Raw genomic sequence first — 26,829 nt, forward strand, 5'->3', positions numbered from 1 at the left:
ACCCACAGGAAGCCAGGCAGAAAGGGGATTTTCTCAAGCACTTTTTTCTCTCTTCCCCCTCTTCTCTCGCTCTCTCTTTTTCGCGTAAAAAAAAGGGGGGGGGGGGGGAAACGAACTTACACTAAGCTACTTTACCCAGAGAAAAAAAAGATTAGAGTCAGCCAAGCGTCTAATTCACCTGTGACCCAGTAATTCATTTGGCTGATAATCTCCTATTGCAGGTGACACTAACAATCAACAATATGATGCGTAGAGCGGCAGGGGGGGGGGTTAGGGGGAGGTACGGGCTGGACTGATTGGTGGAGGACATATTTGATTAAATTCTCAAATGAATAATGCATTATGAAATTGATCCAGACAAATCCCACCTTGAGGAGATTGGAGTAGGACGATACATGGAAGGGGTTTGGAAGAGGTTATGACAAAGGGGCGTTTTTCCTGGAAAAGTCCTCTTCAGCATCAAGTGGTCACCTGGTGCTTGATAAGGCAATTTGCCACGCTTCATTGATATGCATGTCACCTGCATGCACACAGAACACACTGTGACTTGCATGCACAGCAGCAGATTATGGGAGATATCGGACCAAAAGGATGTAGAATATGTCCACAACCTTTTCTGTCTGATGGCCTTGGGAAAAGCCAAATACGAGTTTTAGCTTTCTCCTCATGTATTTGTTCGTTATGTTTTTTTAGGGGAATGAAGGTAACCTGCTCAAAGTAAATACAAAGTTATACATTATACGAACATTATCTATACAAATGTACAATGAATAGTCTGATATTTGGGGAAATACACAATTCGCCCCCTTTGTTTAGAGTTACATTAGAGGATGGATACCACTCTGAATCCTGCAGGTGGTTAGCTAATGTTATCATAGGTTTAGCACGGATAAAATAAACAAGATATAGACTGTATAGAAATGGAAGTAGGCTCTGGGTCTGGAAAGTGAAGCTAAAACAGAAGTGTCTGAAATCTGTATTCTCTTGAATGACAAGCAGAGGGCGACTCCACCGGTTGTGTTTGTTTCTATATGAGTCTCAGAGCAAATGGACCTACTTCTCATTTAGTTTAATAATGTCAGTAATTGTTTTCCTGTGGAGTTTATAGTCTCACTTGTTTTTAGTCTTCTTCTCTACAGCATTGGTACATTATCGTCCCATTTGGAGTGAAATAGACAATAAAGTAAGCATTGGGGCATTGATACTGTGTGACTGACAGGTAGTAGCAGTGTCCTCATCCTCCTCTGGGGTGGGGGGGGGGGGAGACGGGACTGGGGGTTATCACTTGGTTGGAACAAGTACACATATGTTAATATGTCAATATTCTCATCTGACACTTAACAAGAAGAAAGCAACTAAGCAAATTCCCAAATTGTCAAACTATTGTATTTCCCAAAATGTTAAAGAAATCTTTTATTGTTGCTCTTTGCTTTTCTCTCTCTCCATTTTCAGCTTTTGTATTTACTCTACTGTGCAGATGGACATTGACAGAGGCTTAAGTTTTTTAAAATACATTCATTTGCACATTAAATATGAAAATTACAATGGATTGGTGTTGTCTATACACTTATGATTGTTGTTCTTGTTGCATATTTGTATTAATTTGAATGTGCAGGTGAAGTTTGTGTCCTTTCCTCAGTCTTGTAAAATTTACCACCGTAAATACAATTGAAAATTCACTTAATTTGTTGCCACTCAAGTCGCTGCTTTCAGTGTGGCTTCCCTTTATTGCTTGTGTATAAATAGACCATCACTTGTGTTAACTTGTGGCTTCACCCCGGGAAGAAGGGGCGTCTCCTCGTGGCTACGGGACCAGACATCTGCTCAGCAGTTTTTATAAGTAATTAGCTTCTCTGCTTAGACTTGGATGGTTGCTTTTAATGAGTGTGCATTATACCAACAACTGTTTTCACGAATGAATGCTCGCAACAAAACCTGGAGTGCACTTAATTTCCCGCAATTGTTAATATTCACTGGCACCATGAGTCACTTTATTGGACCGCATGTCAACACAGCGGGGTGAACAATGTGGGAAAACAAAGTAAATAACTGGTGTCTTCCTAAATACAGTAAACAGCCGTTTGAGGTATCGTCAGCCAATGGAAGTGAAACCATTACAGTGAGAAAACACTTTGGAAGGAGCCCAAGATGTTTTCAAACACATCACTCCAGTGTGACATGTTGCTCTGCTAACAGCCCGTCCATGGGGCTTTTCAGACGTCATGTGAGACATATGGAGTGTTAACCTGACATGGCAGAGTGAGTGCCGGGCTGTCAATAAAAATGCTTTAGAGTGTTTAAACCCACTGTTCTCTAGGGTCAGAGAGCGTTTATTCCCCTTCAATTGTCATCCGTCTGGCTCCGGCACGTTTACAAGTATGCTAAAGTTAGCAGGATTTTCTTTTTTAATAAGAAAAGGTGACCGGAACAGTGCTTTCGAAGCTTTGGAGGAAAATCTTGCACTATCTCTACCGTACATGGTGAAGCAGCACTCACATTCATTACTGTCAAATGTTTCCGTCTTCTGAAAGGGAAATTCCATCCAGGTTTTGGAGGCTTGCCATATATTATGCATCCATAATACTCAAAGCTGCCACAGACTCTTAAATGATAAAGCTTTATTATGACGCTGTGTAAAAAACATGACAGATTTTTCCTCCTAATACCTGTTATCCATTTTCAATGCATGGGGCCAATAGACCGTCTATAGAGATGGACGACGCGTCTCCACTTCCTCCCACTATCCAGAAATGAAGCCAAAATACCCCAGATACAAACGCTGCATTTTCATAGCATCAAATAACAAATTAATACCCGACTGACTGGAACAATAAACACTTGAACAGTCGCCAGGGGGTGATCGAGATGCTTTACTTTTGGGGGGGGCCATCATGTCGTCCATCTTCAAAGACAGTAAATGATGTGGCCTCCAATACTCAGTACTTTCAGGTTCCTTTAATGTTGATTCTTTAGAAGTATTTTGTTAACAACAAAGTGAAAGTTTCACCAATTATAATTATTGGACGCTCTCTTCCACCTCTGGTATTTTATCCTCTACCTTTCGCTTGTAGTCGTTGTTGTTATAAATGCTGAGGCCATTGGCAGCAGTAATGTGTTGAATAAAAATCAGAGGCTTTATAATCAAGTGAATAATTAGCAAAAGCTGCAACGGCGCTGAAATGTCTAACTTTGAGAAATTAGTTGAAATTAGGGAAAATTCATGAAAGAGGATTTCCGAAGAAAGCCCCTGATGCTTGTTGGCTATTGGGCAAATTAAAGAGAGGCACTTTCTGGGTTTGAAGAGGCAAGTGGAAGTTCACAGAAGTGTAATTGTGCAATCCATCAAATGCAGTCTTTGTTGTCTGCCTGGGTGGAATGCGATATTAAATGCACATAAATGAGCATAATGTATGGCCAGCTGGAATGGGCAGAATGAGAGAGTGAGAGTGGCAAAAGTGGAACTTCTGTGTACAGTATATCATATCATAATCAGTGAAACTACAGCAGTTTTCCCTGGCGAAAGAGAGCCCATTACATCATGGATGTCTGCTGAAAGCCAAGAGCTTCTCACAAACACACACCCACATAAATATAACGATGTTTCATCATCTACAGAGTTAACTAATCACTGTTGTGACTCGCAGAAGTCGCACCTCCGCTGGATTTACACAGTTGATTCAAACGTCTCCGATTCAAATAAAGATCAGGGAACTAAAGCAGCTTGCTACTGAACGACCAGGTAGAATGAACTATAAGGGACGTGTTGATTAAACTCATTATACAGAAAATACAACTAACTGTGCAGCCACTACATGCGTCTTAGCCTGTTTCCCATATATAGTTATTCTTAAGGATGACCACTGGTCTGGTCCCTGAACAGAATAAGAATTTGGGAGAAATGAAAAGAGGAGTGCTTGTACCATCTCTCAGTTTAATCTATGTGATGCCCATGGCAAGACCCTTGAGCCCTCAACCATACAAACATAACAGACTATTAAACTTATGTGAGCAGCGGTGGCCCAGGAAATGGAGTGGGTCATCTGTTTATTATAGGGGTGGCCGTGTGCACGACAGTAAAAACAATCTTGGACCTGAGTGTCATTGTGTTGTATGAACGAGAGGCCAACTGAAAAGAGATTTTTCCATTAAATCTTCAACATGTAATTTGTTTCCTATTATTTTTGGTTGAAATTTGATCCAAGATATATCCTGATGTCTGAAGGTGCAGACAAAGACTTTCTGAGCCGTCTGCTGCGACGCTGACTCACTGATCAGCCTGGCAGCGGTGCAGAGATATTCCCCTCTGAAGTTTCTGAGACAACCTTGCCCTTCTAACCAGTCACAGAAGGCCAAAGTCTGTGGTGAGAGCCCATCATGCTCAATCAATGCATGAACGTGCTTCTGGTCTCCTCCTCCTCTCGCACTGGAGACCTCTAACTTCTAGAAGCTCCCCGATGTTGTTGATATGACGGACTCAGAGGTAAGCAAGCTCCAGGATCGTGCGTTAGCTGAGACAACACGTTAGCTTGATGTCCAGAAGAAGTTGCATGTCGTGGCTTTAAGGTAGAAAAGCAGTGCAGTGAATTTACCACTTAGTATGGTTTTGCTGGAAGGTGTTTGAAAGTGTCTAAATTATTGTTTAAAAAAAAGAACTGCTATCACGTAGACCACCATGAATTAATAATGGTTAAAGCAAACAATGCATGTTATGCGCTTCTTTTGATGAAACAATATTATGATGAAACAGACCATAAAAATATAGAGGAGGCTCTAGACACAGAATAATTTAATAAGGCAGGGCACGCTGTTATGTACTGATTATCTTTTATGACATTTTAATGTACTCTGTCAACACAACACAAATAGGACAAGAAGGTACAAATCCATTAGAATGAAATGCAATCAATTAAAGCAGCAGACCTGACACTGAAATAGAGAAAAACGGTTTCATGCTGCTTGAGGCCAAAATAACAGTATGATTAGAGTATCTTCAATCTTCGGAGTGAGCAGGTGAGCAGGTAGGAAAGAGAGAGAGGTCACTAGTTTGAGTCATTTTAATATTGCTGACTTGATCAGCAGTAATTTTTAGCGCTGGTGACATTGGCCGACATTGGCACAATGATGGTGAAGGAAGCAAAGTGGCCATCAGACAAGAGACAGTCCTTATCTGAGGACTGTTACTCTCGTAGGTTATCACTGCTCAGCTGTCCACCCAATCACTACCCAGACCTTTCTTGGATATCTCTGAGATTGGTTCTTGTAAAAGTGTGTGTGTGTGTGTGTGTGTGTGTGTGTGTGTGTGTGTGTGTGTGTGTGTGTGTGTCTATCTCGATCTCCGACTGTCTGCTCTGTCTCCCTGTCTGCTCCCATTTCTCTCCCCCCCCCTTCTCTCTTTGCTGGCAGTAAACTTGTGCACTTACAGAAAATTCCCAACACATTGACACTCATCCAGCTAAAAGCAACTGGCTATGCCAAAAATATGTCCAGTCACCGTTTTTTACACATCATGATTATTGACAGGGTAGGATTAACTGAGGCCGGGATTCTCCATACTTCAGCAGTTCATAATTGGAGCGACAATTCACCACGGAACAGAGGCTGCTCACACAGGCCTCCTCAGAGGTGGCTAATATCTGCCAGTCAAACAGGCTTCAAATCAGTTAGACAGCAGAAAGAGAGAATCTGCAACATAGAGACGGCCGATAAAACAAGATCAATAATAATCACAATACAATTACACCATAAGCCATATAACAGAAGTAAATATTGATAAATAAGTATTGATCTTTAAAACCCCAACGTCTTTAAACTAAATGATATACATTTTTATCTTTATATATATTTTTTGACCATATCACCTAGCCCAAGAAACACAAGATTAGGTATTAAGTTACTACAAACTGTTGTATCCAATGTAATGTCCCATTGGCCTATGTCTGCAAAAAACATTATTTTATCATATAATTTTATGGAATTTGAACTTTTTTTAATATACGTGACATTTGTCATCCAAAACAGCACAGGTCTCATTCTCTTAACATTCAGTGGTGAGTCATTTCATTGAACAACTAAAATGAGTGTTTTATTTGCAGCCTTAGAATGCAATGCGTGCAATAAAACGGTGACAAGAATATATAATAATTTCTAAAGTTGTTCTTAAATTGTTCCCTTGAGAGCAGTGGCTTCAATAATTGTAGAGTTTGTAGCTATTGGGACTCTTCCTCCAACTAAACTGAGTAACTGCAGAGGACGGGCCTTGGTGACCAAAGACCCAACAGTTATTCAGACGTCCTCTGCAGAGATGGAGGAACCTGCCAATGAGACGTGCATCTCAGCAGCAGTCCATCAATCAGGCCTTTATAGTAGAGTGGCTAGACGGCAGCCACTTTGAGTAAAAGGCATATAGCAGCCTGCTTGGGTTTTCCTAACAGCATTAGGAGGGAAAAAAAGATTATCTGGTCTGATGAGACAAAAATTTAACATTTTGGCCAGAGCTCAATTACCCTATTTCTGGCGAACACCAGGCACTGCCCATTACCTGGCTGGATACATGCCTACAGTGAAGCATGGTGGGGGAAGCATTATGCTTCTCAGCAGCAGCAACAGGGAGACTGGTCAGAATGGAGGGAAGGATGAATGCAGCCAAATACAGAGAAGGTCCCTGAAGAAATATGTTCATTCTGTCATGATGAGGAAGTGAGTGCAGATTGATTCGCAAATATTTACAATTTTATCCATTTAAAATTTCCATCTACAACCAAAGGAAATGTGCAAAAGATTTTGATGGGTAGAAGCTGCTGCATGTGCAGATGTATGGCACCAAAGTGAAATGGATCATGACACAGTATGATTCAAATGATAAAAGTGCAGCTTTAGAGCTTTAAGATATCACAATGTAAAACCACGCATCAGAAGGAAATAACAGCTTCAGATTCACACCCTGAGATCTCAGTGTGGTCTGACAGCATTTACTTTTAACACAGTGAAAAACGTTCTGACAAGGTTTGAAAATCATATTTGAAATGTTATGAAAAGTCGAGCAGGGGACCCAGTGAAAATCCAACAATACCTCCCATTTCCCTGCTTTGGGGCTCCCATCGTACAACCTCTATCCAATTTCCTCAGCCTGTGTGTGTCTATGTGTATGGGGGGAGGGGGCAAGCAATTTGAGATGCAACTTTGATCAGTTCTATTCTCCATTGCCTTCTGAATCACAGATATCTTGCTCAATCCCTTTAGTGAACATGGTGTGACGGTATATGTGTTTATCAGGCCACAGGACAAAATGGCCATTATACAGTAGTAACACAGTAAAAAAAAAAAAAAACCTTTACTGGTGTTTTACTTGATTTAAAACATTTTATGGCAGCTTTATGGAAATGACTCGTGTTTTTCCCCAGACGGGGTCTTTTGTTTGTCACACTATTGAGCACATCTCAGAGACCAATCAAAATTTCTCGCCCTGGCCAGTAATAGAAATGCAAACTGAAAACTGCATAACACGTTCGTTCCAGATAGCAGCGAGCAAAGGCAGGGTAAATGCGAATGTGATTAGAGAGAGAGGTTCTTACAGAGGCAGCTGTCTTATTCCCTTTATACCACAAGAACACTCAGTAATGGGTTTGCACTGACAGCAAACCACAGGTCTGTCATTAGGCGCTTGTCTCCGAACCTCTTCACAGAGGTAAGTGAGCATAAATGTGAGGCACCAACACACAAAAATAATCTCATGTGCCTCTTCCACATGCTTTTAACTCGAGGTCTATTTATCCTGCATCTTTCAGATGGGCCCTGCTCTGATTTCTAATAAGCTTTGAAGATAATCGAAGGCTGCTAAGGTTTATACCATGAGCCTTAAATGTTTGCTCTGACCACATTGTCCAGTCTTCTATACAGTTTCTATACATTTGAAACAAGGATCACTGCCCTGCAGTTGTATGCCTCCACCAAACATACATTTTTTCCCCAGACTCATGAGGTCAGTTAACGTTTAACACGATCTATGGCGTTAACGTCACTCACATTCCGAGTGACAGGTACACAGGGAGTGAAAGAGAGTGTACTGCATTGGATGCCACTTGTGGGTACACACACACACAACTGCAGCCGAAACAATGAGATCTGGATGCATGGATGGTAAAAATGTTATGGACCAAAGTGTGAGCGTATGGTAGGACGAGCTCGCACGTAGCAAAAAGTGTAAGACATTTTTTGGTTCATTATGAAACAGTGGCGAGAAAAAATGAAATATGGAGGGCTGCCACCGTCTAGATAATTAAAGGGAAGCACTGGCTTCTCTATGGCCTGTATTCAAAATGTAAATATGTATTTTCTGGGTTTGCATCTTAGATTAGCAGATTAGTTACACTTTGAATCTGTGTTTAACTCATAATATTCACAGATTTGATTAAGCTTATGATAAACCTGCTGTAAATGAAGGGATCTCTGTGAAGTACATAAGGGCTGAAAGGTAATTTATTGCCTCTGAGTCATTCTGAGTGCAGTTGCAGATAAGACATCAGTGACAAAGTAAGGTTATACCCTCATCCTTTGACAACCAGAGTTTGAGGGGGAGGGGATCACTTACACCTGAGATATCTAACCCGGCCGTACTCCTTTTCACACCTCCACCCACTGACTTATCGTTCTATCAGCCCGGTGCATGCTCTCAAATATTCATGACCATGCAGCCAGTGTCATCTTAGAATATCTAAATGGGAAGCCCAAGGCAGAGGGAAATCATCCTACTATGAAATTCCCCGGTCCTGTACGAATGTTAAAGCAGTCGTCTATAAACCACGCTCCATCAGTTTCCTCCTTCCTCAGTGTTTCAATTTCATCCCCCTCTTATTTCCACTCCAAAACTCCTATGGTGAAAAATGCAAATTTTGCAAAGTTTCTATAAACTGTATATATTTGTGTTTAGTGGTTACCATGTGTGGTGTGTACCTTCCATTGAGGAGAATCAGCTCATGGCACAAAGGGGGCTGACGCGTTGTGCCAGCTCATGTTCAGGGTCACGCCTGTGTCACTTAAAGACTCTCTAATGAGACACTGACAAGCACGCTGGGCCCAGCCGAGCGGAGTTAAAAATCTAAACGCCACAGCACGAGAGCACTGGTGCCAGAGAAAAACAAAATAAAGAAGAAAAAAAGATCTTCAAGTATTTTCAAGGCCAGGATATGAGGCATACAGAGAGAAAGGAAGGGAGTTTTGTTTTTTCTGATGTTCACAGAAAGTTGCGATGAAGCTCATCCTTCCAAACTTTTTTTTTTTTACTTTGTGGGCAGTGCAGGGTGTGAAAATTAGTGACGAGTTTGAAAGGCTCAACAGGACCTGTCCTGTAAGTCTGTTGGTTCAGCCTTAAGCTCTAAAAGCCAAGCTTGAGAGAAATACTGTGTTGTACATCAGAGATATTCTTGACAGATTGACAGGAGCTGCAGCAAATACTCACTCTCACAGACAGTGTGAGGTACAGAACGACAGACAGACGTTCAAACCCATCAAGTCCAAAGCATTAAATGAAAACCTGATCCGGACACTGTACATTAAAAGGTCCAGTGTGTATGAATTAAGTGGATGGTTCTGTAGAAATGGAATATAAAGATTTATAATTGCATGACCATTCGTGTATAATCGCCTGAAACACAGTGAAAAATGTTCTGACAAGGTTTGAAAATCATATTTGAACTGGTATGAAAAGTCAAGAGGGGACCCAGTGAAAACCGTATAATCACCTGAAACTAAGAATCATTGGGTTTCCGTTACCTAACCATGTGTCCTTTATATCTAACAGTGGGAGTGGGTTCACAATGTTGTAGCACCATGTTCGTATAGTATCCTTCAAACATTGGCTCTAAAGAAGGCTGCTTGTATTGTTACATTACCTGAAGGCCACCAGCATGCATCTGACTACGTGGTTGGTTGTATAATAGTTGCTAGATGCAACTAAACCCTACACAATGAACCATTGAATTTAGTTTCTAGTGCACTTACCGAGTGAATATGATTGTTTTGTTGTTTTTTCAACAAAGCCATTCCTATAAAGTGGAATATGAGTAAAAAATCGTTATATCCAAGTGTTTAGCTTGCCTGGCTACATGTTCAATTTATAGACTGTTTATAAAGATGGACGCAGTGTCTCCACTTCCTTTCCATCAATCCTCAATATCCAAGATACCAACGCTGCCATCTTGCGCTGATGACAGCATTTGGAGTCTCTGCACTAATGACTGGGGGGATGGAGCAGCGGCCGCAACTTTCAATTATGATGTTTCACCCTGTTTTTATAGCATCAAATAAATAATAAATAACAATACTACCGGAAAAAATGAGCGCTCAGTTTGAAAAGAAATGCAAGAAATGACACAAACATATATTTGACATGTAGTTTCACTTTTTGTTTGGCCATTGACCCATTCACTTACATGGAGGAGACAGGGTTTATGACAATACCAGACATAAATGAGCAATTAAAACGCTTTGGCTTCACTTTTGCAGAGCAGTCATTTCATCCATCTGTATAAAAAGTCTGGATCAGTTTTGAAAAACTTCGGAGGGAAGCACAGAAGACAAGAAATACTCAAGGAGGTGGATGGAGAGTTTAAACTGTTAAATTCACATCTGTGATCTTCAATATGAACATTCAGGACAAACTGTACCGTGGAATAAATCTCTGTGTTCTCATTATAAGTGAATTTCATGTGGGATTATGTCTAAGGCTGCAATTTTAAGAGGCAAATGATTATACAGCTGGACACACAGGTTAATGTCATACTGCATATACTGAACAATGATATGTAAAAATACATATAACTGTGCTACTTGATTAAATCAAAAATAAAACTTTTACATAAACTACTGCAGTTTTTATATTTCAACACTTTTTCATAGAGTAAGAGCAGATTTTTACAGTACATTTGTCATCAACGTTAAGGCCTCTGATTTGTTTAAACTGGGTAATGCTCTGCAGCAAACTTGGGAAACCTACTCCGAACCAACTTTGCAAATTCCTGGCACAGTGTGACACAATCTGGGTAGAAGCTGGAGCGGGATGAATACATTACAAGCTGGACGGATTATCAGCAGGTGGAGTTTGTATGAGCCGCAAATCAGCTCCCCTCCTTGACTTTATTACCGGGAAACAGACGCTGAGGCTTCGCTTCTCTAGGGAGAACACTGTCTGCAGGAGGTGCAGAGTTTCACGACATAAATATATACTGTCCTAATTCTCACTATATGGAACACGACATATACTCGTAAGACCAGTTAAAAAAACCATTTCAGTTAAACCTCAGCTGACAAAAACATCCTGTGCACACACAACAGTATATGTAGGGTTAGAACTTAGCAAAGCTACAACACCATAATCTAAAGAACAATAACATGTTGTTACATTTATTATGGTATATATGAGTATAAATAAGTGAAATCATATTTATGTAAGTAAAATATTGCATCGATTAAGTCATATTCTATAGCCAGCATTTCATATTCTGCAGGGAAAGCAACAGTCTGTGTCAAAGTGGCTGCTGAAGCTATCGCATGAACTGACAGCTCCCATGATTTTCCCATTGACATGAATGGAGATATTATTTCAATTATCCAGAGGTGGTTACGTGCTGCTGCTTCAAGAGGAAATGTCCTGAGGTGTTTGATGAAGCTCGGGAAACAACCTGAGGAACATTCTATCTGATCCAAATGATTTCACTGAATAAACAAGGAACAAATGCAAAATGCCAAACCAGAGAAAAGCACAGAAACAGACCTATGTAGTTTAGTGATACTTAGGTGATACATTTGCAAATGCTAATAACTGCTATAATGCACTTACATTTAGAGGCATTGTTGAGGGCATAGCAAGATGTACTTTAAAGACACCCATAATGCATCGCTGAACGTTAAACACAATAAGCATAGGATTAAAACTGATTCAACTGAGACATTAACAAACAAGATGCACTTGATGCACCTACAAAATAAAAACAATGCAATGTGCTTCAAGAATGGATCCAATTTCTAAGTTATTCATTTAAGGATTTTGAAAATAGGAATCTGACTGTTGTGTGCATGTGCTTTGCTAATAGGAGTGACAGCACTACGGGTGGATGTGACTGGGGTTTTATTGATTGTCCCAGGTGATTCTCAATACTCCTTTCCTGTCTGGTACTTGACTGATTCTATTTTTGTCCCATCCATCGAGTTTTGGGGAAATCCATTCAGTAGTTTTTGTGTATTCCTGCTGACAGACATACCAACCAACAAACAAATGTAGAGGGGTGAAAACATAACCTCCTTTGTGGAAAATATTAGCACTTTACAGCGGTGGAAGGAAGACTGCAAGCAAACAGATGAAAAAATAAACGCTATATATCAAGTTATTTTTTCACACATTTTATTTTATTATGGGGAGGTGAACCAGGGCTGGGTTTGCATCGAGCCTCTGCAGTTCAAACTCCCCTCAAAGGTCATGTTTTACCAAGTGAACTACTGGGGGGGTCTCCATGTGCTGCATGTTCAGTAGGTGTTTAAATAAATGACTCTCATGACTTTTTGGCCTTTTACTCACAAAGGCTTTATAGTATGTACAGTGAGAAACAGTCATTGTAAACTCCTCACTTCAAGTGCCAATAAAACTGATCAAATGCAGCTGCTCCTTGTAAAATTGCAATCAGTTTAAACCGCCGTCCCAAAGGACATAAACACACTTTTCCCCGCACAGTTGTACACAGTCATTTTTACTCAGATATGCAGGAAAACTGCTACCAGTGTAGAGGTCTGTAATGGTGTCCTTTCTCATCATAAAGCTCATGAATGTTTCATTGTAGATTGTGACCATTAGGATCTTGGCACCCGGGGTTGAGTGGGATGCTTGATTAAGATCATGCATTCACCCACACGAGAAGAACCTCCTATAAAGAGGGCCACGGCCATTCAGGAGTCCATGTCTGGCTCTCTTTCCCATTCCCACTGATGTGCCGACTGGTTTTCCCAGAGGATCACTGGCAAAGGACGGGCAGCCACGCTCAGATGCTCATCAAAGGCTACACACCCTTTTCCTTCAAAACTAAAAGGCAAAGGTCTCGGTCTGATACAGACTCAAATGACTGATTACTACGACGCTGATAGTACCCTGCCTGCTAAATTTAAGCACACAACTTTTTTGCACCTCCAAATCTGTTGGATAAATTTAAACATAACAAGACTCTGTAGCGGATTTCTCGCAGCTTTTCATGTTCATCCCCTGTAAAGTTTAAAGCTCGGTGCTGCACAACCAACACTGTACAGATGACTGCTTCACGCAGGCTTCGAACACATTCTCATCATTAACGTTCATGCTCACATGATGGATTTTCCAACATGCAAACATATACAACAAACAAACACACACACAAGGTAAAAAAACCAACTATTTACTCACCGATTCCTGGCTCTTGTCCTTTGAATCATACACAGTTAGCTTGACTAGTGTCTCCGGGCTAGCAGGGTACTCTGAAGGGAAGGTCACCCCCGTCAGAAATAGTGGGTCTTTGTTCGCCTGTCGGAAAGAGGGACAACACAGAGAAAGGGTGAGATACTGTGTGTGTGCTTGTGTGTGCATGTGTGACAGTGTGCGTCCTCATACACACACTGATTCTGCAACACACATGTTCATGAAAACGCAGGAAGCCAAAGGGGGAAATGAAAGGGAGAGGGGGGATCGGGTGTGTAAATGAGCCAACAGCTGGGTTCGGTCTGTCCCTCTCCTCCTCCTGGCGTTCCCCCCCACAAGTCCCCTCGCCTCTCCTGCTGCTTCTCCAGGGCACAACAGAGGAGAAGATAGAGCTCTCCCTGGTGGGTCTACCTGGAGCTCTGGCATAACTACAGTCTCCAACTGAGACCGCAGGCCAGGAGCAACAACTGTTGACAGGTGAACTGACACAGGGGCGCTGTGGCAATGGGATTAAACCAGCTAGAGCAACCAGTGTGGGGTTTGCAAACATACCAAAGGGCTGCATAACATTAAGTAAAATTCACTCGCAAACTCCCTGACATAACAATAACCGGCTATGGCCTTTTGGAATGGTTGATGGCTAGTTTTCCCATTGAGATCTGCAGAGACCTCTGCTCATAACACTGTAAAATGTCCAATGTAGCAAGGGTGTGTTTACCTCAGATTTGAAAACCCTCTCTATGACCACTGCAGTGCCTGCAAAGTGAAAACCCTTCTGTCACAGGTGCACTTTTACCTTGGGAGGAATTCTCTACAACGGAGAGAATATTGTGAAATAAGGCTGGTTTCTGCACCATCTATACCCTGAGAACAATATTCTTGAAATACAGGAAATTGATGTTGTAAGTAACTTGGTTTCAGAGACTTGTTTTAATATTTGTGTTTCTTTGCAAAGCATCATTGTATCATTTGAAGATTTGCTGCAATTTTACAAGTAGCTGGGCACATGATGCATTCTGGAGGCTCTGCGGGCTCAGGAGGCCACTTGGTATCGTACACTCATCTCTCGCACAATCATTCCTTTGAATTTAGTCTGATAGGAGCAATCTACCGCCAAAATAAACTGTAATTCCAATTAGTTCTATTTTCCAGAGGGTGAGGGGCTTTTCCCTGGAAGACTCAGAGATTGTTAGGGGCCATTTGTTGTCTATTTGTACCAAATCAAAGCATTTTGTGTTTACACTGGGGGCTTCCGCTTCCTCTGCCCCTCTCCAATGGGCGTCTCTAGAATGTAGCCCTTTGGGACTGTATGGGGACAGGCTGGGGAGTGGTAATGAGGCTGACACAGGCAAGCTGGCACTTATGTATGAATATATGGTCACACCCTTGGAGTTAAAATAAAGAAAAACAAACATCGGAAAACCAACTAAGGCTGGTGAGTAGGGTTGAAATCCGAATATTGATAAATATCACAGTAAATATATTTCCAATCAAAATCTATATATGGTAAATGTAGGCAAATTCAAAAGTAGAATATTCAAAGTGTTGTGTAATGAAACTCTTGCCACATGCTGTTCAACATTTTCAATTAATATTTTCTTGCAAATTATTTTATCAGCCAATAAACCAATTAATTGTTTGTCATAATAACATGATCATATCATCAGCACATGATGTCTCCGCTCAGTTGTATGCAAAGCACATATTGGTACAAGGCTACGCAGACGCAACATTGATGGAAAGAGTGAACCAAACAAATATAGATATATAATATACCGGTTACATTGTTGTCAGGTCAGACTGTTAATGTCCTTTATTTCTCTATTTAAGTAAATGTGTGGTTTAGAAAAAGTGTGCAGGTGTTATTCTCCTCAGTTATTACTAACCTTAAGGATAACAAGCGAGCACGCTGATAACTCCCTCAACACTGAATCATTCTGATATTCATAATAATAAATGCTAAATGATCATTTAACCAGCTTTTCTGTAGTCCAGCAAAGTGGAACACATCAACTCACCCTCGTCCTCGGCTACAATAAGTGGTGTTAAATTAGGAGCCAAAGCATGAAGCCCTTCAGAGAAGCAGTGGACCAACACACACAAAAAGACAGAACGATGTGTCTGACTGCACACATACATATGGAGGGAACCCAGGGACCCACCACATAACTGTACCACTAACCCCCTGATCCTCCTGAAACCCTCCATACGCTAACAGAGCGGAAATAAGACAAGTCTATTGCCTCCTGCTTCAGCCATTCTTGACATGGTAATACCCGTCTTGATGCCCAGTGCCATTTGCCGCATATCTGTGAAGGATTGGGTTTTGTGTACACCGACATCCTAAACACACAGGCCTATTCAGCACAGCGGGTACAAACCATGGGAACCAATGAACTGGAGCTCAGTGGACATACATCAGTTCTGTACACTGACAAAAAGACAGGCAGGGCCATTATACTCGAGAATTTTGCAGGTACACACACACTTAAACACACACACACACACACACACACCCGTTGCACCTCCCTCGCTGGCGCACTGAATAGGCATCATTCAGACTTACCAGCATTTTTGGCAGCCTCAGCTGTGGCTGGATCTCTGCAGTGCTTCTGATGGGCTGAGATGAGCTAAAGTGGTAAGCCTGTCTCCATTTACACACAGAAGTGAGCAAATCTGTCATACAAGTGGTCAACATATGCTATGGGAGACAGCTGCCCCTCCCCTCTCCTGTCTTTTTGTCTGTTTGGGTAGCAAACCTCCATGGAATGGCCAATTTAGACCATTAGAGGTTGTGCGTATGTGTGTGCGTGTTTGAGTGTGATTGGGTTGGGGGGGGGGGTTGAGTTTCCGTACACTGGAGCTTTTTCTTCCTCCCTTGACCAGTCATAATTACGCTCGCACAGACTAGACATTTTGGACTCGTTCCAGGCGAGGGGTTCTTTGCTTGACTAGCATGACATCAAAGGCCGTTTTATCCCCCGACTTTGCGTGACGTCAAATCCCCTCGAGGACCACCTCTCCTGGACCCATTGCCCGTGTTTCAGGAATGGGATTTTCCCTACGCAGACATATTAGGGTTTGGCAGAAAATGCCCCTCTTTCCATTCACCCTCTCCCCGTCTCTTGTGTCAAGCTGAACAGAAAGCGTGCACATGTGGAAAACAAAGCACTTAAAATTGTCACAGAAACAGAGGCCGTTTCTTTTCACTGAGCAGATAACACACTTCAATACAATTTGTCTAAGCTCTTTCCTATTAAAAGAGAATTAGCAGGTTTGAGATTGTCAGTGGTTCTTTTACCAACAGTAGTTAAAGACGCAGTGCCCACACTGAAAGACGAACATTCTCCGTGGAGATAAAAGAAAGTGTCTACAGTGGAAATACGGCACACGATAGATTAATACTGCTGTGAATGAACTATGTACTAATATATTAACAGTATGAAATTCTAATAAAAATACTGCTCAGGAGTATTGAAGTCCAGATCCAACATGATTAAATGCCATGCAGCTCTTTGCATCTGTCTCCTGTCTTGTGATTCATATAAAAGACTAGAGAGACTATGTAGCAGCTGGCACACTCCATCATTTATCTTCTAAATTAAACTCTTATATCATACCGTGGATTCCTGTTAATACGCCTATCACATGAGTAGGTCTGATGCTCAAATGCATATGCAGTCAAGATAAAAATGAGAGTCCGGCTAAGCTGGCAGCAGCTGTTGAGAGCAGGCATCCCGGGAATGTGACAAACACGAGAAACACAAGTGGCAGTTGGGCTGTCTTCAAATTCATACTAGACACACACACACTCACACACACACACACACACACACACACACACACACACACACACACACACACACACACACACACACACACACACACACACACACACACACACACACACACACACACACACACACACACACAGGTCCTCCTCTGGCCACACAGGTTAATGAACATCTGCGTCTGTTCCTGATGTGTAAGAGTGAGAAACCCAACTGGTTACCACTGTCCTGACATGTGACCTCTGACACAACACAAACCAGTGTGTCAAAGTAACATGGAACTTTTACCATGTTGTGCTGCTTCTCAGTCAAATAACATTACTGATCGAAATTACCTGATTTCTGTGTGAAGTGCTAAATCCACTGAGACACAAAGGAGTAGTGATGTTCACTTATAACCCTGCAGGCTAATAACATGGAAATATGGCACAGAAAACTCCACAGACTATCTTAAACACATTTTATAAGTTTGCAAACCTTTCTTTAAAAACAGTTTTGTAAAATCACATGGAACGTGCGCATACCTTGTGTTTCTGGAGCCGAAAGCAATCCATGTCCTCAGATCCTGCTTCATATCCTGAACACTACAGCCATGAAATCAAAACTCCAGCGGCACTCAGAGTGTCTACAGAGCTGAGACCAGCATACAGTATCCTACCACATCCTGTGTTTCCACTCGCACTCACACACACACACTGCTGTTCCCTTGACAGCACTGAGGGGAAAAGCAGTTGAAATACAGTCTATGAAAGGCACAGTTATGCTAATTCAGCTTTTACTGGATTAGCAGGAAAATAAAAGTGACTCCTTTTTGTGCGTCAGGAAACTCTGCCCTCACATGATGAAAGAAAAAATGTGTGTGTGTGCAGCACATGTGTGTAAGTGGGTGTTCCACAGTGGGGTTAGGGGCAGTTGTTGCCGCCCCAAAAAAACACACTCGTGTGTCTGTTGCCTTTGACACTGGGGGCAAGAAAAGAAGCACATAAGGAGGTCAAATAACACAAAGCACTCTCACTATAAAGAACTCCAGAGCATTTAGAGCCACAAACGCACACTGACTATGCAGAGAGATGGTTCTGATTGAAAGCCCAACTCACACTCTCATAGATGTCTGGGACTCAACTATCACAAGCAATAGAAGATTAACGCGCATCGTCTGTTCCACTTCACTGAGTCAGATGGGAAAAAGAAAAAAGTTGAGGGACAAGAAAGGGCAGACAGAGATGGAGAGAGCACCAACCAAAAGCAAGTGACCCAGAGGCGAAGCAAAACAACAAACATCAAAGGTCAGAGAGAGACAGGGAGAGGATGGTGCGCATGTGAGTGCGTGTGTGTGTGTGTGTGTGTGTGTGTGTGTGTGTGTGTGTGTGTGTGGCCTTACCTCCACTATCTCTGTGCAGGCCTGAGTGACGAGGTGCTGCTGGTGTGGATCTATGACAGCCACCTGGACCAAAGCATTGGGCTTCCTGTCTCTGCCCGAGGCCACCAGATCATTACAGGCTACAGCGAAGAAACGAGAGAGGGAAGGAGAGAGGGAGAGCCGATGGAAGGAAGAGAGAGGAGAAGATGATGAGAAAACAGGACAGAGGGGAAGAGGGGAGCACAACAAATCAAGATAAGAGGGCGAGCAGAAGCTTTACAGTAGACACAAGCCCCCCAGATGAAGAACGTGGCAACAGTTGACAAGGCAAACACAGAAAACAAACAAAAAGAGGAAATAGAAGAAAAGAGCAAAGGTAGGCGTTTTATAAAATATCTCCTGTCGGATTAAAAATCACATGCTAGAGAACTAAAGAGCTGCATCCCCCACAAAGGAATAGAGAAATCTTCTGTTCCTCACTCTGTGCGAACAACACAGTAAAAGATAGAGGAAATAAATAAAAACGTAGATACACAGAGATATAAAATTGTTGCATCAGCAGTTGATTAAAATGGCAGCCAAGCAGGCAGAACGCCCTCTGGCAGGGAGATATCGGTATTATAAGGGCTTTCATTTCTGACAGCAAAGACACTTAGCTCTGCTTCCATGAACAGGAAGAGTACGCATCCCACAATTCCTTTATAGGAAATGTGGTGCTTCCTGGTTAGGACCGGAGCCCCCTCCTAAAAAACGATAACACTCGCTGATCCCATCCCACCTAAGCTAATGCATCTGTGCTTGATATCTCTTTATGTGAGTCAGACATACTGTAGTAGAGTTGCACTTTTGACCATGAGTGCTAAATCAAAGAGAAACAAAACAGACCATCAAGATGTCTGTTCCCCTGTGGCAAGGGGAAGATGCTCATTTCTGTGCTCACAGTTTTTCCAAACATGAAATAAAAGTTGGGAGTTCTGCAAACATCTGCTTCACATGGAAGGCACAACAACATCCAGCCTGATAACAGGTAAATTACACCATATGGCTCTGCTTTTACGTATTAATGAAGCTTTGTATACACTGAACAAATCTGTATTCAGCAACCTAGTGGATCCTGTCCAAGACCTGTATTTTATCTACCCAGCACAATTCTGGCACGTGAACAGCGATCGATCTGCTTGTAGCGCCTAGTCAGTTTCACACATTACTTTGAAAAGAAAAGAAAAAAAACGAGTCTCGGAAATATTACTCAGTGGGTAAAACTCACTTAAAAACCAGCAAGGGCATAAGATTGTCTTCTGTGTCATGTTCCATCTTCATGGGCTTGATTTTAATGTTTAAGCAATTGAACAGGAAGTGCAGATGAAAAGGATTTGTGCAGGAAGCTTTTAACGGGAGTGAAGAGCGAGAATGAAGTTGACAAAAGAAATGAAGGGTTCACGCACCCAGACATTTTCCGACAATGGAGGAATGTTGATTGTACTGTCATGGTGACTGTCCTTGGCTTTTATGGGAACAGCAGCACAAATAAAGCTGTGATTTAATGAGTGTTTGCCACACACTTGGCTGCAAGAAAGCAAAGGAATAAAGGAACCCTCTCAGCATGCACAAGTCAAAACGTCTCAGTAATCTGTGACTTCACTTTTCCTTTTCAACCTTTTATATGAATTCACCAATAAAGCTGGGAAATATTTTTTGAAGTTTAAATAAGAGTATAAAATGTTCAAAGGGATTCAATCAAAGGAAGGGTTTCGATATGAAGAGATATATGGACAGCGTTGTAAATTTTTTATGGCTAAGCCCCCTGACAGGAGAAGCATTGCACAGCACCGGCAGCTCCAAGTCAACCAAAGAATACTGCTAATGTTCTATCGGCTCCACTAAGATATGACTTATTGAGTCTACCAAGCAAGTGGTCTAGCTGGAATTTACTCTCTACTGGGAAGACTAGCTTGAGGAAGCCAATAAGCACACAAGGGCTAAATACATAGATCAGAGTGCTGGGTCCTCAAGCTTGGGTCTTAAGTTTGAGGTATCCTTGGTCTGCACTCTTCTGGACAGAGTCTTCACATGTACCTGGAATCTGCTGGAGCCACTCTCCCAGTTTGGGGGTCACAGCCCCTAATGCTCATGGACTCCACCTCATCTGTTGTTGTTCGGTTGTTCTTTCACGCCCTGGTAATCCTAAATCTTCTCATGCTCCTTCTTCCTGACACTCCTGGAAGCTGGGATTGCCTCATCGATCACTATTGCCCTCTTCTCTCTTGTCCCCCAACATTATGTCTGCTTGGTTAGCCAGTCTGGAACTTGAAGTCTCACAGTTTCAATGCTCAGTTGTTCTCTACTACTTTCAGTGGTGTGTCCCATAGGGACTTTGGGTACTTCTAATTCAACGTCTGAGGGGCATCTTCACAGCTTCTGTTGTGATAGGCCCCGCCCTCCTCTATGGGCACCTCTTTATCTGTACCTTGGACTTCCACAAGGTTTTCTCTTCTTCCTCCTCGTCCTCTGTCTTCTGCAGCCTGAAGGACTGTCTTAGCAGTTCATCCCTGAGGGCCATCTACCTGATGTGTCCTGTTTATTCCATGTGCATGCGTCCCAGTCCTTGTCCTTTCTCTCACTCGTATTCTGAGGTAGGCTTATGTAGCCTGGGGAACCTAACTGGAAGCAAGCCCTGACCAGGATTTGAACTCTATCTGCTGTTATAAAGGCAATGATACTTCCACTGCACCATTCAGATGCACGCATACATATATGCACATATATATTTATATACATAATAATTTACTGAAAATACCTATTATAGATGAAGCTATCCAGGAGTATTTAAATTAATTAAAATTACATTAATGAATTAATACTCTTACACTACACTATCATATAATTTTTAATGCAGGAGTTTTACTTTTAAAATTATATTTATACATTGTAGTCTCGCTACTTTTACTTAAATTAAGGAAAATATTTCTTCTACCACTGTCTGGGAGTAGTGGCAATGTCACAGCAGGGAAGCACACAGTGAATCATGAAGGGAATAATGTATGCAGCCATTACAAACTAGACCAACAAACATGTAATACAGATTCGGTTTTACGACAAGACATAAAACACTCAAATGCTTTTGAAAAAAAGAAAAATTGGAGAAGTAGGTTTCCACGAATGAAGGTATGGTATAAACAGCTTCAACGGCACATTTAACTCTGAATAGATCTGTTTGCTGCAGTATAACAGTTTTCCTTCTGAATTAAAGGAGGTAATGAAAGAAATTATGTGTGTGTGTGTGTGTGTGTGTGTGTGTGTGGTTATGAATGTATATATACTGTGTGTTCTATGGTATGTTTAACATCTGGGTGAGCTTAGCTACCAATAGCTACCATAAAACCACTGATATTATAGTATTTATTTAAATGACTCATGTTTGAATGCTGCACGAGCAATGAAATGACAAATCCCCTTTGTAAATGACTCATTACACGCATTACACATATCATACATTACACATGCGTGTGATCTCACTACATGTTTTTAAACTCACCATTTCTGTGAGACCAAAATGTTTAATTCTCAAACTGTAAAAGTCAAATCGACTTCTCATGATGCAAGTGTGTGTAAGTAGTTGCGTTAGATGAAGTAGAAGAAAATGGTCAGTTTTAACAGCAAAGTCGTAATCAACACCACAGTTAGTCATAACGTGGAGAGTACAATTTCAATAACATTAAAACAAGCTCCCAACAGTTTGTAATGGATCTTTTGACAGAAGTCATGTGGAAAATTGGATCATGCAGCTGCTCTAAATTTGTGAAATGCCAAATCCTTCCAATTGTCCAAAGGGCAGATTATTGACTGTTCAGGGAATTAATCACACATTTTGACCCCCTCAAATGAAAGCCTATTTGTTGGAGATTATAAAATAAGTTAGGGCGACTTATTCAAGTTAAATTGGGGTTAAATCTATTCAGTGTGTGCCCAACCTGAACAGCTGACTTGGGGGGGGAAGACAGCAACTATCCTTACTCTTGGTTACACAGTAGTATGATCGACAACAACATTTAATGACTTTGACTCTTTTGGCAGGTTTTGTTGAGAAAAGGCTGCGAGACAAGGTTAAAAAATACTTTGCACTGCAGCAGAACTCATGCATGTATTATTTCTAAGATGCATTTCTGATTTCACATTCCCTTTCTCTCTTAGATCTCAGTGCCAGGTCTTTTGGACTCGCATTAAAGGAGGCCTCACATTTACTTATGCAGGATGGGGGCTAAAGCTGAGGAGTTTGTGTGCACGCATAAACCACAAGTTTTTAAGTCAGGAATTTTTTTTTTTTACATACTCTGATAAAATGAGCATCTGTGATTGTTGGGCTGCTGGAAAAAGGTGTTTAACTCTTGCAAACCCACATATACATAATAAGTAGAGACTGCACTTACAAACATAAGCATGTGCTTTATGCCTTGACATGGATACAACTGCTAAAAGCCATAAAGGTTGACACACAGGCTTAGCTTTTTCTTTCAGTCTGTTTCATCATGTTATCTCTGTCAAATCTATCCAATTTGTTGCTCTCCCTTTCTCTAAATTACACCATCTCTCTCATGTTAATACGATTCAAACAAAAACTGTATTTCTGTGCAGCACTCACTGGTTACTGCATACAAGTTCCTCACTGACCCCCCGCTGCTGACTGATCAGAGTGATCTTCCCTTTTCCTCCCTGCGCAGTTAACCACGGCCAGCCGGGTGCCCAACCATGCATGACTGGCTCTCTTGCAGGGATATGACACTTTAGGTCAGAGCTATTATGATACTGGGAGGAAGTGTCAGGAAAGGGAAAGAGAGAGGCTCACGGAGGGAGAGGACAACAGAGTCCCTTAGAGTTTAAGGAAGGAAGCCCGAGAATGAGAAGGGAGATAATGAGGTGGTGACATGGAGGGAGGAAAAGAAAACTATTTCCCATTAGAGTGAGAGCGATTCAAATAATGGATTGTGCAGCAAGAAACCTTTTTTTCAAACATTTTATCATTTACTTGGGAATTACCTGCATAAGCTTTAGTCTGTACACACATACTGTACATTTACTAATTAAGCAGATGCAGCAGAAGCCCTAAGCAATAAAAACAAAAAATATATATGGGGCAAACTATGGATCGCAAGATTTGCTTATTTTCTGTGGGAGATGGAATGTGACTCTGTATTTCAGCTGTTAAAACTACAGGTAAATTGATTGTTTCTGCAGCTCTCAAAACTGTGTGTGTGTGTGTGTGTGTGTGTGTGTGTGTGTGTGTGTGTGTGTGTCGCAGAGAGAGGAGGTAGGTCACAGATAATCATGGAGTAGGAAGAGCTACATGTTCCACCATTTTGCTATAAATCAAAAGTTTTGCATTTGCAAGGTACACAATTTGACACGCAACCACTGTTTTCTGGTCTCTGCTGAGTGAGCTTACCTGCTGAAAGTGTAAAGCACATCTATCTGCTGGCAGTAGTTAAGTTATTACACTATACTTGATATGTCATGCTCATCTTGATCATCTTGAAATTGTTAAAATGTTAAATGTGTGAGGTTATAACTGGAAAAAGAACGGAGAGAATGCTTTAAGGTCAATTTTTTGTCCAGGTATTATTTAAGCCCTTTTTTCCACCGCAAGGGAAATCCCCTGTTTGTGAAAGGGTCAAGTGTTTTTAGAATTCAAATACCATCAACAAGATGCTTACTAAGTTGCCATTAAAGATAAACAAATGCATAAAGTAAAAAATGCATAAGCTGTAAAATCTGTACCATGTTGAATCCCACTCTGATGAATCATGTTGAATTTCACTCCATCACAATAGGGGTGAATCACATTGTATTACATTAGCTGTAGGTTGATATGCATCTTTTATGTATCTGATCATTGGCAATGCATCGACATGTGTATTGCATCAGGCTCAGTAATGGAAGTGCACAACCCTCACCCAGAAGTCACTCTGTAGGCAAGCATTAGTGACTTGAATTTGATTTGGGCAGCCGTTGATTGTCAGTGGAGGTACATGAACAGCAGAGAGACATGGCCTTTGAGAGTGATCAAAATCCAGCCACACTGAAGCATTCTGGATCATCTTTGAGGGTCTCACTGTGTTTACTGTGAGAGCTGCTAGAAGGGCATTGCAGTAGTCGAGGTGAGAGTTAATCAAAGCCTCTACCAAGAATTGAGTGAGATACTAAGTCAGCCCAGTCTAGATTCCTCTTATGTTGTTCATTTCAAAGTGGTACAACCATGAGACAGATGCAACATGGGGAGAGAAGGATAGCTGGTCACATCATGGCAGCTAATTTTCTTGCAGCATTGGTTGGGGAGAGAAAGGGAGAAGCGATTGTGTTGCTATTGTGATGGATAGAGCCTAGAGCAAGTCTTCAAAAGTTTCAGTTAAAGGTGGTGAATCTTCTTCACTGTGGATATGTCAGACAGACAAGCTTAGATCTGTGAACAGACCTTCTGGGTCATCTGGCAGGAATGACAGGTATAGTTGGGTATCATCTACATAGCAATGATATGAGAAGCTAAGTGATTGGATAATGAGATCAGGGAGGGTATTTTTAAATAAGGGGACTGAGCCTTTAGTCATCCCTGTGGAGAATCGATGGCATACAGATGTTTGTTCTTTCCATGACACATTGAAATAACACCACGTGAGGTAGGATTCAAACCAGGACTGTGCATTGTCCGAGTTGCCCATATCAGAGTGTACAACTGGCAGATGCAGTTATTCATTGTGTCAAAAGCTGCTGATGGGTCCAATAAGATAAGAACTGAGGACTAAGCTGCCACCCTACATCCCCTTAAGGCCTCCATCACTGATAACAGAGCCGTTTCAGTGGAGTGGTTGCTCTTAAAGCCCGGCTGATTTGGATCATGAAGTTCTGCAAGAAGAATTCTGAGACTTGTTTGAAAACTGTCCTTTTGATACCCTTAGATAAGAATAGAGGAAACAAGAATGGCCGATGGTTCTTAAAATAAAGAGGATCACCCAGGGGAGAGTAGCGGTTTTGAGTAGTTCGGAGAATTGGCTACAGATGTTCACCACCTTCTTAGTAAAGAGAGAGGCTAAGATATCAGGTGAGAGTTTTGAGTCTGGTTAAGCTCATGTTAGACTGAGTAATGTTTTGATGGTGGTGTCTGTGATAAGCACTGGTGCTGAATGAGAAGGAAGATAGAAGTTACTGATAAACCCTGAGACCAGTTAAGCCATTTTCGGTATGCAGCTTTTAGATGGCTGGTTAGAATCCTGCTCATTTGGTGGATAGAGGACACAGAGCAGAGAAACTATTTGACAGGGTTGTGTGATATGAAGATATTAACATCTAGCATTTCATATTATACTATTTCATTGTGATTCTGTTAGACAGATGTAGATTGGTTATAAAAAATCGTAGAAAATGTACTTTGCAAATTACAGCACAAAGTGCTCAAAACAAATTCCAGACATCTTTTGAGTCTTTTGCCACAAGATGGAAGTAGATGTTGTTGCACCTTACATCTGCAAAATCAATGCCAAAAAGGTATGAGTAAAGAGTAACATTATGTATGTATTTCTTTTCTGGATAAAACATTTGCTCAATCAGAATATCAGCTTTTTGTCATATCGCACAACCCTACTTTATTACATCCTTGACCCATAGTGAGAAGAATGTGCTAAGAGGCAGCAGAATGGAAGTAAGAAAAATTAGTGGGAGAGAGGTTGTGGTGAAACAAGACCAGAGTTGGTGTATTGGAGGCAAAACAGTAAAGAGAATTAAATAATGGTCCAAGAGGTGCGGAGGAATGACCACTATCTGTGTTTCAGTTCACATGAGAATGAGGTCAAATCCTTTGCTGGCTTTGTGAGTCAGAGGCCTACAAACCTGTCTTAGGTCAAATGAGGACATCAAAGTCCACAGAGCTCAGATGTTCATATCACCCACAATGGGCAGACGACCATGTTATGGGAATGAAAGACAATGTTTGTGGCTAGTTCGTCCACAAAAACAATTTGTCATGGTGGATGGTAAATTAAAAAGCAGAGACTTTAACCTGAGCAGTGTCATTAACAGCCTGGCAGTCCAAAGAGGCATATTTATTTGGAACAGTTTCCATTTGTTAGAAATTAAGAAGCCAGTCTCCCTCTCCTCACTTGGACACACAATAAGCATTTTAGAATGTGTATTTAGTGGAGATGGTAGTTGAATTAGCAGTGCTTTCTGGTTTGATCCTAGTCTCAGTGAGAGCTTGTAGC

At 41.5% G+C, this 26,829-nt stretch overlaps 1 protein-coding gene across 13 annotated transcripts in view; it reads right to left on the bottom strand.

Annotated features, from left to right (window-relative positions):
- Positions 1-26,829, bottom strand: part of inpp4b (inositol polyphosphate-4-phosphatase type II B) — a 196,569-nt gene that overhangs the window by 87,825 nt on the left and 81,915 nt on the right. For 10 of the 13 annotated variants that reach the window (XR_004614566.1, XM_034591944.1, XM_034591933.1 and 7 more), the window contains 2 exons: positions 18,605-18,723; positions 13,421-13,537 (listed from right to left, as the gene is read on the bottom strand). Coding sequence is in view for 11 of the 13 variants with exons in the window: in XM_034591944.1 (XP_034447835.1) it covers positions 13,421-13,537; positions 18,605-18,723 (236 nt within the window). In the remaining 2 variants the exon portion in view is untranslated. Of the gene's footprint in view, positions 1-13,420; positions 13,538-15,998; positions 16,138-17,747; positions 17,904-18,604; positions 18,724-26,829 lie in introns of those variants that run through there. The other 3 variants (XM_034591986.1, XM_034591973.1, XM_034591996.1) reach the window with 3 other exon arrangements.

The sequence above is a fragment of the Hippoglossus hippoglossus genome, chromosome 1 (assembly GCF_009819705.1).
Source record: "Hippoglossus hippoglossus isolate fHipHip1 chromosome 1, fHipHip1.pri, whole genome shotgun sequence".
Taxonomy (NCBI): Eukaryota; Metazoa; Chordata; class Actinopteri; order Pleuronectiformes; family Pleuronectidae; genus Hippoglossus; species Hippoglossus hippoglossus.